Genomic DNA, 14,002 nt, shown 5'->3' with positions numbered 1-14,002 from the left:
GATGTTTTAAATGGTATTAAAAGATAAAAGCGTCATTTAGTTTTGAGAAACTTAGCTATGTTACACGCGTTAGCTTTTTTTTTTTTTTTTGCTTACTCTGCTTTAGTGATTTAAGTTATCTTTTTTCCCCCTTTGGTTTCTATTATTATTTTCAGTGAGTATAATGCATGCCAAATCATTTACGTATGTTGTATTTTTATCTTTATCTCTGCAGCTGGAAGAAACAAATAGCACTTTAACCAAAGACGTTCAGGGTTTTACTAAAGAAAACACGGAGATAAGTGAAAAGGCAAGGAAGCTCGAAGAAGGTGCGTGCGTTCCTCCACAGTGGTCTATGTGAAATATGTTTGGATATGGCCAGCCAGTGGGTTATCTACGCTGCTGGCTGATCCGCGTATGTGTAATATAGTGGAAATACAGATTTCTGCATCTCAAGAAGTTATGTTGGTGTTTCAGCAAGTAGTTTGACATAGATAGCAGCTTGACTTCATCCAAGTGTGAAAGCAGACTAGGTTGACCTCGTATCCATAAATTTGTACATATGAGGTTTTTTTCCTTTTCCTTATTCTTTGGAGAGTTTTGTATTCCATGTGTTCGCAGACATGTACTCTTTATTCACTATGATGTCTGTTTTTGCTAGCAAGTCTCATCATGCTTGTGTATGAAATGCCTTTGGGTGTTTTATCTCTGCAGCCGCAAGTCCTTTACTCTTGTTGTTAAGTTGAAATGTGTGTGATGTATATTTGGTTTACTTTTCTCTAGAACTTAGACAGAAACAAGACGAAATTAGCACCTTGAAAATTACATACGAGAAAAGTATTAACACAGAGAGAACCCTCAAAACCCAGGTAACCGTGCAATCATTTTTGATATGTTTGAATATACTCTGACGTCTTTAATCTGAGCTTTCTTTGGAGAGTTGTAACATTTTCAATTTCCCAACAACTGTGTAGTTACAGGAACCAGTAGGTCTGGCTCAGGTGAGCTGAGCCAAGTTAGGAAACTTTGATTATTGTTACTTTTCTTATCTTGGTACTTGCCCCGTTATTCATTTGCATATTAGCCTTTATAATGTGCAGCTATATTTTTATTGTGTTTAATCTGTTTGTTAAAATGCTTTATTTATGGGCCTGAATGCTTCTATTCCTAGATGGTTAGGGACAGTTACTTGTCCTCACCTCCCCAACAGGACAGCAAAGCACCTGTGCGTCAGGGTAGTCATTCGTTGGAGTTTTTCTTTCTTTTTTGGGGGGTGAACATGGAAAAAGATGTGGAGTCATGTAAGGTTTTGGGATTACTCCTTGGAGAAAAGACATTTAAAATCGCTAAAGCTTGTGTGACCTACATTTTTCTTTTTCGATATTGACCCAATAAATGGCATCACGATTCCATCTTTTCCTGGCTCACTCAAGCAGCTTTCATTTTCCTTATCTGTGGTGCCCAAGACTGAATAGTGGAGCTCAATAGGTGATTTTTCCAGAACTTTATATCCATTCAGTCCAGATTTTGAGATGGGCCAGGAAGAGTGAAGGAGCGTAGACACAAGAAATGTCTGAGGAGCACTGGAGAACCAACAACCTTCCCCTCCATGATTATAGGAGATGAGATATAAAATGGGGCGAGGGTGTGTGGTGTCACATCACTTTGTTGCTCAGCACTTTGGCTGCGCCCCGTGAACAGCAGACTGTAAAATGTTGTGAAAATACAGCATCTAGTAATGATGGCATTTAACCATGTGATGTGATGATTGTTTGTCTTTAGGCTGTGAACAAACTAGCTGAAATAATGAACAGAAAAGATTTCAAGTTGGACCGAAAGAAAGCAAATACGCAAGATTTGAGAAAGAAAGAGAAGGAAAACAGAAAGCTACAACTGGACCTGAACCAGGAGAAGGAGAAATATAACCAGATGGTAGCCAAGTACCAGAAGGAACTAGATGACATGTTAATGGTACGACAGTTTAATGCTGCACATGGCAGGCTTTGCTTTATGAATGTGTCATTTTAGGGTTTTTTTGGTATTTTTTAATACTTCATAATACTTCATGTTAACTGTATATATTCCAGCAACTGACTGAAGAAAGCAGTAACAGGAACGACCTGCAGATGCAGCTAGACAGTAAAGAAAGTGATATTGAGCAGTTGCGTGCTAGGCTTGCAGACCTTCAGTTGCGTATGGATTCTACCAGCGTTGCCAGCCTACAGCCAGATGACGCAGATGGAATTATAGGGGGTAAGTTGCAATTTTGTACTGTTAATGGGGGATGTTTATTCAGTATGGGGCCTTCATTCATTTCCTAGAGCAGATAATGTTTCATTCTTTAAACATAGATCTGGTTTACTACCTTGTTTTTCCATGAAGCGTTCTGATATCTTCATAGAGTTCTGGGCCAAAGCAAATATCTTACAGCTAATGGCAAAACAATTTAAAATGAGCAATGCAATACTATTATTTGTAATCATTTTAATAGAAATGATTTGAAATAACGGATCAATCCACTGGAAGAATTATAATTCCGTTCTTCCAATGCTCGCTTCCTCTTTTGTAGTCTGGAAATGAGCCTTGTATTATGCAGATTGGTAAAGTCTACTATTCATTCATTCATTCATTTCTCTTCCAAGAATGTAGCCGTGTACAACACATTCTGTGGTCAGACCATAACGGTTACTTACGATCGCTCTCTGGCTAGTCTTGTATACAATACTCTTCTGAACCCTATATTGTGTTTAGGGAAGCTCAAAAACAACTGCAATAGTCTTATGCGTTGGAATGGATGAGGGGAGGCGAAGGGCATATTTCTGCAAACGTTTGTGTATGACATTAGCAGACATATTTTGTTTCATTTTGCTAGCACACAGTGGTGTTGGTGGATCATCGTTTCGTAGGTGTGTGTGTCATTGCAGTGCCTTTGTTAGTAGTCCTGGGTTTAGAATAACTGTCTATGGGAGTTAGTATAGCAGTGCTAAGCATATCCAGTACACAAACCATGCGAATGGTGAATTTCTAATGATCCAACCTGTTCTTCACACTAAACAAAATGTTTGTCTTTTATTCTCCGTCTAGTCGAGTCTTCCTGCATTCCTTATTTCTTTCCTATTCTTGTAATCTCTGTGAGTAAATGGAACTCAACATTTCCTGCCTGCTATGTGTTGAACATCGATTGCTTGTTGCACTTCATGCCTTCATTTATGTTTCAAGTCTCCATTTGTATTTAGCATCACCTTTTGTCTTTGTTTTTGAATTCTCTTCATGTTCGACTTGCGTCGTTCTTAGCGAGTTTTTGTTTCCGAGCATGAAGTGGCGAGAATCCAGCGTCTGCATTCTCTGCTATGCTGTTTTCATTCTGCATGTTGCTATTTATCGCGCTGCGCTCCGGTTGCCAGGCAAGTGACAGAAATAACTTTGTTTCAATCGACTTTCTTTTTTCATCTAGAGTCAAGAATTGAAGGCTGGCTCTCCATACCAAACAGAGGGAACATCAAAAGATATGGGTGGAAGAAACAGGTATCGATCTTTGTTTAATTCAAATGCATGAATATCACGAGGATCATTTACACTATACGCTGTACTTAAGGCAGTTTAGTTTGGCTGCCAAATGTATAACAATTTCCCTTCTCTCTACAGTATGTGGTGGTTAGTAGTAAAAAGATTCTTTTTTACAACGACGAACAGAACAAGGAACAGTCCAACCCATTCATGGTACTAGATATCGAGTAAGTACAGTAATCTTCTGATTGGTAAAATAATATATTTCTAATCGTCGCCGTTAATGAAGTATGCATTTCACTAACACTTTAAGTGTATTCAAACATACAAGTGTACCATTTATGCAGAATACGATTATCTCTCATACCGTGTTCCCGCCAGAAATAGGGTTGTGGCTTTTTTTCTTGAGAGAAACAAGCCAATGCATTGCTACTTCTACCAGCTTTTGTTATGCGTATCCATAAATATGTAAAGAATCAACAAGATTAATCATGCGCGTCTTGTGTTTTTTCAGTAAGCTCTTCCATGTCCGCCCTGTGACACAAGGAGATGTGTATCGAGCAAACACTGAAGAGATCCCTAGAATATTTCAGGTAATGATATAATTTTCTGTTATCTTATATTTTGTTTATTTACCTTAGGTAAGATTAATACTAAAGGAGCTTATTCACTAAAGGGGTAGTGGTGGTTTTAACTCTTCATTATTCATTATGATGGGCCAACTGTAGCAAGATTTATGCAGCAAGAGGGCTGATCTGGCCCTCTCTATCCATCCATCTATCTATCTATCTATCTATCTATCTATCGATCTATGAGCTAATATAGAGCACAAACTATGTGCTAAAGGGAAAGAGTGGGTGGTGGAATTTAAGAGAAAGGTGAATAAGATTAGGAGCTGATGGGTGAGAACGCCTTTTGAAAGGGACAAGTTTTTAGTTTCCGCCTGAATGTGGGGATGCATTGTATTATTGAATGTGTAATGAGACTTCTCACTCGTTAACTATACATTATACAGGGCCAGCCAAACTCTTCCTGCAGCAGAGGTTGGGCTTTCATTATGTAATGGAGCGCTATTAATAACACGTGTACTGAGATTGAATTCTCTGCTGCCTTTTAATGCGACATGGTGCTGTAATTCCCTCAAAATCAAAAGCAGTCAGGTTTATATCTGCAAGTTAGATCAAAACAGTGTGATCCAGTCTTAAACGCGTTATGTTACTTCTTTAACTGTAATCACATAATTGAATGCAGAAGCCAAATGGGGCTAGGGGGACACAAAAAAGTAACATTTAAGATTTAGAAAAAACAATTGACAATACACCTGGGAACAGATATGTAATTATTCATGTGTTGTTCTCCTTGCAGATACTCTATGCCAATGAGGGTGAATGTAGGAAGGACCAAGAGTTAGAACCTGTGCAGCAAATGGAGAAGACAAACTTTCTCAATCATAAGGGCCACGAGTTCATTCCTACACTTTACCACTTTCCAGCAAATTGTGAAGCTTGTGCTAAACCTTTGTGGCATGTTTTCAAACCGCCTCCGGCATTGGAATGCCGAAAGTGCCATGTAAAGTGCCACAGAGATCACTTGGATAAAAAGGAAGAGTTGATTGCTCCTTGCAAAGGTCAGTAAGATAATTGGGGAACATTTAGGAAATGCCTGTGTTGTGCCTCATGGGACATTTCATAGTTTTTAGTAGACTATCTGCAATAAAACTTATTTTTGTCTCTTGCCTAAAAAGCGAGCCTTACATACTTACATAGGTCTTTTTTCAACCTTATGAACTAAGTCCATCAAGTTCAACCCTTCTACCTAACCTTCCTATTCTTGATCCAAAAGAAGGCAACCCCCCCCCCCCAATTAAGCTACTTCGAAATTCTGCCATCAGGGGGAAAAAATCCTTCTTGGCTCCAAGTGGCAATCGGATTTCTCCTTGGATCAAGAAGCTCTAAAATATTAATGACTTCCGTTAGTAATTTTTAAAAAAAAAATAGAATGTATTTTCCACAGATTAGAAATGTATGTTTCTTGTTTGTTTTTGTATCTAGTGAGTTATGATGTGACCTCTGCACGGGATATGCTTTTGCTGGCAAGCACTCAGGATGAACAGAAGAAATGGGTGTCACATTTGGTGAAGAAAATCCCCAAAACACCACCTACGAACTTTGTCCGCGTGTCTCCGAGAACGATGTCTACGAGATCAGCAAACCAGTCCTTCCGAAAGCCGTCAAAAACAGCATCCGGAAAAGCCAGGTAAAGGTTACAGATCGATAGCGTGGGAGAACGATGAATTCTCTTCATAAACTGCTATGTATGTTTGTATTCTTCAGACTCAGGATATGAAAGTGAAAAACGGTTGTAAGTTCGCTTTTGTAATGATTTCTTTTCTTTTTTTTTTTTTTTTTTTTTAAGGGCAGCCATGTCTAATTTCCATTTATCTCAGCAATGCTCTTTAAATCTGATACTGTTAATACAGCATAACGCACACCTACTTTTTGTGCAAATGTTTAATAACAGAGATGGACAAAATCAGTGATATATTCACCGTGCATTTTATTTATTTCTCAACCTTAAAATATCTTTTAAAATTTGTAAAACCCATTTTCTAGGATTGACTAATTTTCCATCTCTCTCTTGTACAGCTAAGCACACCTTTACCACGGTTCTGTGGATCGGGTCTTCCATCACATCTCGAAGCAGCTCAGACAGACAGCCATTCCTTCTGCCATCTGTATCACAGGTTTCAGGGTTAAGACTGCAGTTCCATTTCCCCTTGCTTAGCACGAGAAGCATGCTGTGACTTTTTCCTTTATTGCGGGTTTGCCTCAATGTAGATTAGATGAATTATTACTATGTAATGCAAGTAAAACAAGGCTTAGCTACGTATATATTCATATATATTTATATTATTCAAAAACTGTCTGTGGATATCTATCAAAGCCTGTCGGTTGAGATGGAATGCAGCCTTCCTTACATACATACAGATCGGCGCTACTACATCTATAAATGGATTGCCATTTATATCGAAGGCCAAGCACAAAAGGGGGAGCAAATGAATATGTCTCAAAATGAGAACTGCAGCTATTCCTACGCAATCTGTGCCAGTTTCGCAAAGACTGCAGGTTCAATGTGCAAGAAGATCAGCGGCAAATTGAACTCTAGTGCCTTCACTTTACACTTTCTGTCGGCCTTATAAACGCAGACAGGGGGGCAAGATTTTATAACGTTGTTCATCAAGGTGAAAGGTCAAAACTATGCATTTTAAATTTTTTATGTTTTTGTTTTTATTTTTGCCAAGCCATATTGTGTTTTAATAGAGGCATTAGAAATCTTAACAGTACAAAACAAAAAATGTGTTTTGGGTACATCATTTCGTTTACTCTGTCATGTGTTGCCTTATGGTTTTTAATGATACAGAACATTAACTTAAAGGACATATAAAAAAATTTGTATGCACTGTGTGAAATTGTAAATTATTGTTAGAACACTTTTTATTTGGGTATTGCTTTTGTTCTTAGTGCCTTTGAGTTATTTTACTGCCATGTCTGTAGGGACACAAGACCTGTTTGTTTTTGTTTTTTTTCTTTGTAAGGTTATACCATTCACTCCCTAGTTTAAATTTTTGTTAAACTACTATAACTAGAGGGAGAAATGTTTTACAAAAGACTGTATAGAGTGAGGAGAAGCAATCAGCAGCTTAACCTTTTTTTGTAATGAACCAAGCCTCTTCCATGATAACCAGCGGAGGATCATGAGAGCTAGAACAGCTGAACTTGAGTTGTCTAATAGTAACCTTAAAGTATCAGTTACTACTTCTAAAGTAGGACTGCCACTTTCATCTGAACCACCTTTAATGTCAGCAATCAAATGTAAATTCCCCAAAAACCTTTTATTTTTGTTTTTACAAATTGTTCAGACATATCTATTTTTTTTATATGCAATCACTGATCAAAACTACCTGATATGGTTTGTTTTAATAAATCTGCGGAGCGTAAAAATAGTTCAAACCGTTACAACAATAATTCAAGAGTTTTCTGTTTTATGAACAGATGGTATAGGAAATCTAAAATAAAAGGCTATTGCTGAATAGCAGAGATGATTAAAGATATGGGCAATAATGGTTGGTTTTTATAAATTATATATATAATTTTTTTTACCAAATACCTCCTAAGTAATTTATAAATTGCTTTGCAGTTTTGTGTATTACACAAAAAAATTATAAAAAAACAAACAAAAAAAAAAACACAAAAAAGCACTGGAAACTGGTTTGTCTGAAGGCAATTTGCATGTTCCAAGTGGTATTGAATCCGCACTGATGGATATGTAATAAACATATCTGTTATTAATATGCTAATGACTGTGTGATCATTTGAAAAGAAATAAAAATTTATTTATAGAACGACTGTTTCTTATGACTAGTGTGTAGTGAATAACATGCTGCGTTCTATTGTGTTCACGGAAAAACCCCAAAAGGTTGGTTTTGCCATAAGGCCGTTTCTCTTGCATAATATAATCGGAAAGAAAAATAAAAAATATATAGATATTTACACAGCAGTGTTTAAGGTTGGTGCTATAAAGTTATAGGCAATGCTACAATGGGAAATGACTTTGAATAGTAAAACGTGGTGGTGGATTTTTTTAAAATATATTTGTAAGAATCCAAGCTACCTCATGGGTCCCCTCCTCATGGAGAGAAAAAGTGCTCCAAAAGATGTGGGGGCACAGTGGAGACCAGATCCCCATTCTACCTTTTGTGGGGTTGCACATATTCAGCCTGAGGGACAGATTCTGCAACCCCCCTTCACCTCCAACGTGGGCACCCTGAAGTATTCAAGGAGGGGTGGTAGCCAAAAGGCAACCCCCCCCACCGCGCAAGTCTTCAGGGACCCAGCTCCACTGTGCTCCAGCTGCCACACACCCCATCAAGTGTCTTGTTTATGCTAAATATGGCATTAGATGGTGACTACTGATCTTTTCCATTTGTTGATGTAATAAGGTCCCTGAGGACCACTTGTTTAGAGGGAGTGTAGTCCACAGAGAAACTTATTTAATACAATTAGCCTTCAATATATCATAAATGTCAGCAAACCTTAGTATATAACACTTTTTTTTATCTTCTTTTAAACTTGAAGCATCAACCCCTATTATTGTGAACCATGTGCGCTTGGTATGTATATCGCAACATACTACATATAAACATTTGTAGTACACTTGCCAAGTACTAGCAACAGAAGGACATTTATGGCTTCTCAAGGTATTTTCCAACCAGCCGGACCTACAATCAAATATTACCAGAGATAAAAGGCATAGGCCATCAAGTTTTGTGACGGATTACCTGGTATAAAGCAGTAAGAATACATGTTAAAGCATCATGATATTTATTGACCACCGCTTTGGATGTTTTATTCAGCATAACTTTACCCAAACTAGAAAACAAGTCTATTTGCCAAGCAGCTCAACAATCCTGTGGCATGACTCTACTTTTATGTCCAAAGAGTCTGAATTTGGGGATATCTGGATGTAACCCACTCCATACATACAAACCAGGTAATGTGAGGCCTGAGTAAATGTCGGTGATTATCAGAGAATTTTCATAAATATACATGTTGGAGGTTTACTAATGCTTCATCGATCAGCCCTAACGAAAGTGGTCCAAGGAAGGTAAAGCGCTGAACTGGTGACAGGGTCATGGGTGGCAAAGACTCATTGATGCATGTGGGGGGAAAGGCTGGCATGTGTGGTGATATCCAGTAGATCAGCTACTGTAGCTCATATTGCTGAAAAAGTTAATACCGGTTCTGATAGAAAGGTGTCAGAACGCACAGTGCATTTGCAGTTTGTTGTCTATGGGACTGCGTGGCCACAGACCAGTCAGGGTATCCATGCTAACTCATGTCCACTGCTGAAGGTTCCTACAACGGGCACACGAGCATAAGAACTGGAGCACGGAGCAATGGAAGAAGGTGGCCGGGTCTGTGTGCTTCGCTTACCTGGAGAACACATGGCACCAGGATGCATCCATCTTAATGCCAGATACCACAGGACACCTTCAGAGTTCTAGTGGAGTAATTGCCTCGATGGGTCTGGGCTGTTTTAAAGGCAAAAAACTGATCGGGGCGATTTTAGATATATATATATATATATATATATATTCAGCAATGTACATACACTGTATGACCAAAGCTCTGTGGATATCTCTTCAAAAGATTGAGTTTAGGTGTTTCAGTCACACCCGTTGCTAATGCGTATATAAATTCAAGCACATTTTACTTCACTATGTGATTGGAGCTTTTTGCCGTTTTAGCATATATTTGTTATCCAGGAAAGGTCCCATGTTTAGCACCCACGCAATTATATATTTGTTTTCAATTACAGGGCTTTTTCTTTCTAGCACTTTTTTTCTATAGTATGTCATGTAGTATACATTTTACAAAAACAGTAAAAGATATATACACTCACTGGCCACTTTATTAGGTACACCTTGCTAGTACCAGGTTGGACCCCCTTTTGCCTTCGTGGCATACTTTCTACAAGGCGCTGGAAACAATCCTCAGATGACGTGAACTTTGTGACATGATGAATTATCCTGTTGGAAGTAGCCATCAAAAGATGGGTATACTCTGAGTATAAAGGTATAGACATGTCAGCAACAATACTCAGGTAGGCTGTTGCATTGAAATGATGCTCAATTGGTACTAAGGGGCCAAAAGCGTACCAAGAAAATGTCCCCCACACCATTACACCCCCACCACCAGCCTGAACCGTTGATACAAGGCAGGATGGATCCATGCTTTCACGTTGTTTACGCCAAAGTCTGACCCACATCTGAATGTCGCAGCTGGAATTGACTCATCAGACCAGGCAACGTTCTTCCAGTCTTCCATTGTCAAATTTTGGTGAGACTGTGCGAATTGTAGCCTCAGTTTCCTGTTCTTATCTGTCAGGAGTGGTACCCGTTGTGGTCTTCTGCTGCTGTAGCCCATCTGCTTCAAGGTTTGACGTAGGGCTGCAACTAAGGATTATTTTAATAATCGATTAGTTGGCCGATTATTTTGTCGATTAATCGATTAATCGGATAAAAAAATGCATTATTTTAAATTGAAGAAAAATTGCAATAAAAAACGTACAATTTACACTTTCATCTCTTTATTGCAATGGCCTCTCTCTATTCACCTTCTTATTTTACTGACATAATAATAAAAGCTACAAGAACCCAAACACAGTGTTTCTCAAACTAGGTTTTGATACAAAGTTATTAGTAAATATTAATTCATATGTTAACTATTTTTCATATTTCATAAAAACTGAGAAAAAAGCCTTGTTTAAATTTTTTATTTACCAAACTGCCCCCAGTTATGCACATCTGACCCCCAGCTTGCCACTCTGCCCCCATATATGCCTTATACCTCTTATGTGCCAGATTCCACTATGCCCCCTGATATGCCACTGTGCCCCTGATATGCCTTATACTCCTTATATGCCAGTGATATGCAACTGAGCCCCCTGATATACCTTTTACCCCCAGATTTGTTTTATGCCCCCCTGATATGCCTAATATCGATGTCTTATACCCCCTATATGCCACTGAGCCCCCTGATATACCTTTTACCCCCAGATATGTTTATGCCCCCTGATATGCCTAATACCCCCTATATGCCCTAAAAATTCATAATACCCCCCCATACACCACTATAACTCACCCATACACCACTCTGGCTCCTCCCCTCCCATACACCACTCTGGCTCCTCCCCTCCCATACACCACTCTGGCTCCTCCCCTCCCATACACCACTCTGGCTCCTCCCCCTCTCATACTCCACTCTGCCTCCTCCCCCCTCCCATACACCACTCTGCCTCCTCCCCCGCCCATACATCACTTTGGCTCCTCCCCTCCCATACATCACTTTGCCTCCTCCCCCTCCCATACATCACTTTGGCTCCTCCCCCTCCCATACTCCACTCTGCCTCCTCCCATACACCACTCCGGCTCCTCCCCCTCCCATACTCCATTCTGGCTCCTCCCATACTCCACTCTGCCTCCTCCCATACATCACTTTGCCTCCTCCCCCTCCCATACTCCACTCTGCCTCCTGTGAACCTCCGTTTCTGACAAGACACCAGGGAGCCGGGTAGAGAGGCAGAGTGGCGTATGAGAGGGGGAGGAGCCAGAGTGGTGTATTGGCGGGTGGGGCTCCCATACACCCCTCTGACTCCTCCCCCCTCCCATACACCGCTCTGCCTCTCTACCCGGCTCCGTTACTGAAGGCACTTTCACTGCAGCTTCATAGAAGCCACAGTGTAAGTGAAGGGCAGTAATGGAGTCTGTCTGTGCGATGCAGACCCTCACCGGGTGTCAGAGAGGATGATCCTCTGTCAGCCGGTGGGGGTCTGCATCACACAGACAGCCTCCGTTACTCACCTTCACTTACACTGAGGCTTCTATGAAGCTGCAGGGAAAGTGCCTGTCAGTAACGGTGCCGGGTAGAGAGGCAGAGTGATGTATGGGAGGGGGGAGGAGGCAGATGGGAGGGGGGAGAGAGACAGAAGTGAGAGACCGCCCGACAGTGAGGGGAATCCAGGTCCCCTGCAGCGTTGCGGGGGATCTGGATTCCGGTGTTATAATCCGATCTCTGTTTGAGGTCGGATTATATAAGGAGAGGAGTTTTTCAGAGCATTTGCTCTGAAAAAAACCTCTTTTTATAATCAATAAAAATCGATCCGATTAATCGATGATGAAATTCGTTGACAACGATTTTCATTATCGATTATTATCGATTTTATCGATTAGTTGTTTCAGCCCTAGTTTGACGTGTTGTGATTTCAGAGATGGTATCCTGCATACCTTGGTTGCAACGAGCGGTTATTTGAGTTACTATCAGTCTGCCAATTCACCTCTGACATGAACAAGGCATTTTTGTCCACACAACCGCCGCTCACTGGGTATTTTCTCTTTTTTGGACCATTCTCTGTAAACCATCGAGATGGTTGTGCGTGAAAATCCCAGTAGATCAGTAGTTTTTTTAAATACTCAGACCAACACCAACAACCATGGTCACTTAAATCACCTTTTTACCCTATTCTGATGCTTGGGTTTAAACTTCAGCAAGTCGTCTTGACCACATCTACATGCCTAAATGCATTGAGTTGCTGCCATGTGATTGGCTGATTAGCTATTTGTGTTAATAAGCAATTTAACATGTATATATAAAGTGGCCAGTGAGTGTATATATATACAATTTTTCTTAGGATTTCTTCCACAAATTAGATGCCAACCCTGATTTATGTTCAACAGCCTATGACGAATAATACCCCGCACGCATAGTTTTTTTTAAATTTTATATTGGGATAAAACGCTAACATGCCACACTGTTTTTTCTTAATCTTGAGCTTTGGATCGAGTAGGAGGGACAGAAGTTGTTTGGGCACCAATTTTTCCTTTTTTACTCATTGGAACCGTGTTCTTTGGAGTGACAAATCATGCTTCACTATCTGGAAGTCTGATGGGTGAGTCTGGGTTTGGTAGATGCCTGGAGAACACTACCTTCCGTAATGCATAGTGCCTACTGGAAAGTTTGGTGGAGGAGGCATAGTGATCTGGGGCTGTTTTCAGGGTTTAGGCTCCTCCTTTCCAGTAAAGGGTTAATGCTTCAGCATACCAAGACATTGTGGACAATGCTATGCTTCCAACTTGGTGGTACCAGTTTGGGGAAGACCCTTATCTATTCCGGTGTGGCTGTGTCCAAGTACATAAAGCAAGGTCCATAAAGACATGGGTTGGCGGGTTTGGCGTGGAAGAACTTGCCCGGCACATGCAATGACCCCTGACCTTAACCTTGTTGAATACGCTTGGGATGCCCATTGAACTATGTATTATGAAGAGTTAGGACAGCCCTTACAGGGGAAACTTGCTGGGAAAGGTCCTTCATAACGCTTGGTGAATTCAGTGAACGCAGGTCACATCTCCCCTGCCAACTCATGCTTTAGTGACAAGACCCCAAATGGTGCTGCTCTAGAACAGGGAAGTATGAAGATTTTCAGTACATTGGAGGGGTTAATCAGTCCTAGGTCTCACCTTAGATTCAAGATAGCTTTATGTCTACCCCATGCATACTTAAGTTCTCGCACTTTATTAACCGCTTCTGCTGGTGGCCCACTCAATTTATCCACTAGCGTCTCAGTAAAGTAAAACGAAATGTAGCAGCTCAAAGCTTAGACTATAAGCCCTTAGATGACCAACAGATCATCTCCAGCAACATTAAATCGGTTCCTAAAAAGGAAACGCTCTTTTTTTGTCGATAATTAGCCTAGTAGACTATTGTTTGATTTTAGAACGCTAAAATACGCCATCAAGTAGAAATGACTCCGCTTTAAGGCCAGCTGTTCCACCTAAGAGTGACTAATAACCCCAACAACAAGCAACTTCCACCGGAGCCGTGACTCTCACTCTGCATGTGACTCATGCGGAAGCAGCTATCTTATTCCTTCCGGGTGAACAGAGGAAGGAAGCTCGCAA

The 14,002-nt window shown here is 40.3% G+C and overlaps 1 protein-coding gene across 1 annotated transcript in view; it reads left to right on the top strand.

Moving 5' to 3' along the window:
- ROCK1 (Rho associated coiled-coil containing protein kinase 1) overlaps window positions 1–7,888 on the top strand; it is a 47,650-nt gene extending 39,762 nt beyond the window's left edge. Inside the window, exons 24-33 of the mRNA XM_053467062.1 lie at window positions 215–308; window positions 763–848; window positions 1,762–1,950; window positions 2,067–2,232; window positions 3,434–3,504; window positions 3,625–3,713; window positions 4,001–4,079; window positions 4,852–5,113; window positions 5,538–5,742; window positions 6,132–7,888. Of these exons, the coding sequence (XP_053323037.1) occupies window positions 215–308; window positions 763–848; window positions 1,762–1,950; window positions 2,067–2,232; window positions 3,434–3,504; window positions 3,625–3,713; window positions 4,001–4,079; window positions 4,852–5,113; window positions 5,538–5,742; window positions 6,132–6,135 (1,245 nt within the window). The 3' untranslated portion in view covers window positions 6,136–7,888. The remainder of the gene's footprint in view (window positions 1–214; window positions 309–762; window positions 849–1,761; window positions 1,951–2,066; window positions 2,233–3,433; window positions 3,505–3,624; window positions 3,714–4,000; window positions 4,080–4,851; window positions 5,114–5,537; window positions 5,743–6,131) is intronic.
- Window positions 7,889–14,002: the final 6,114 nt, after the last annotated feature.

The sequence above is a fragment of the Spea bombifrons genome, chromosome 5 (assembly GCF_027358695.1).
Source record: "Spea bombifrons isolate aSpeBom1 chromosome 5, aSpeBom1.2.pri, whole genome shotgun sequence".
Classification (NCBI taxonomy): Eukaryota; Metazoa; Chordata; class Amphibia; order Anura; family Pelobatidae; genus Spea; species Spea bombifrons.
This window is presented reverse-complemented; position numbering and strand designations above follow the sequence as displayed.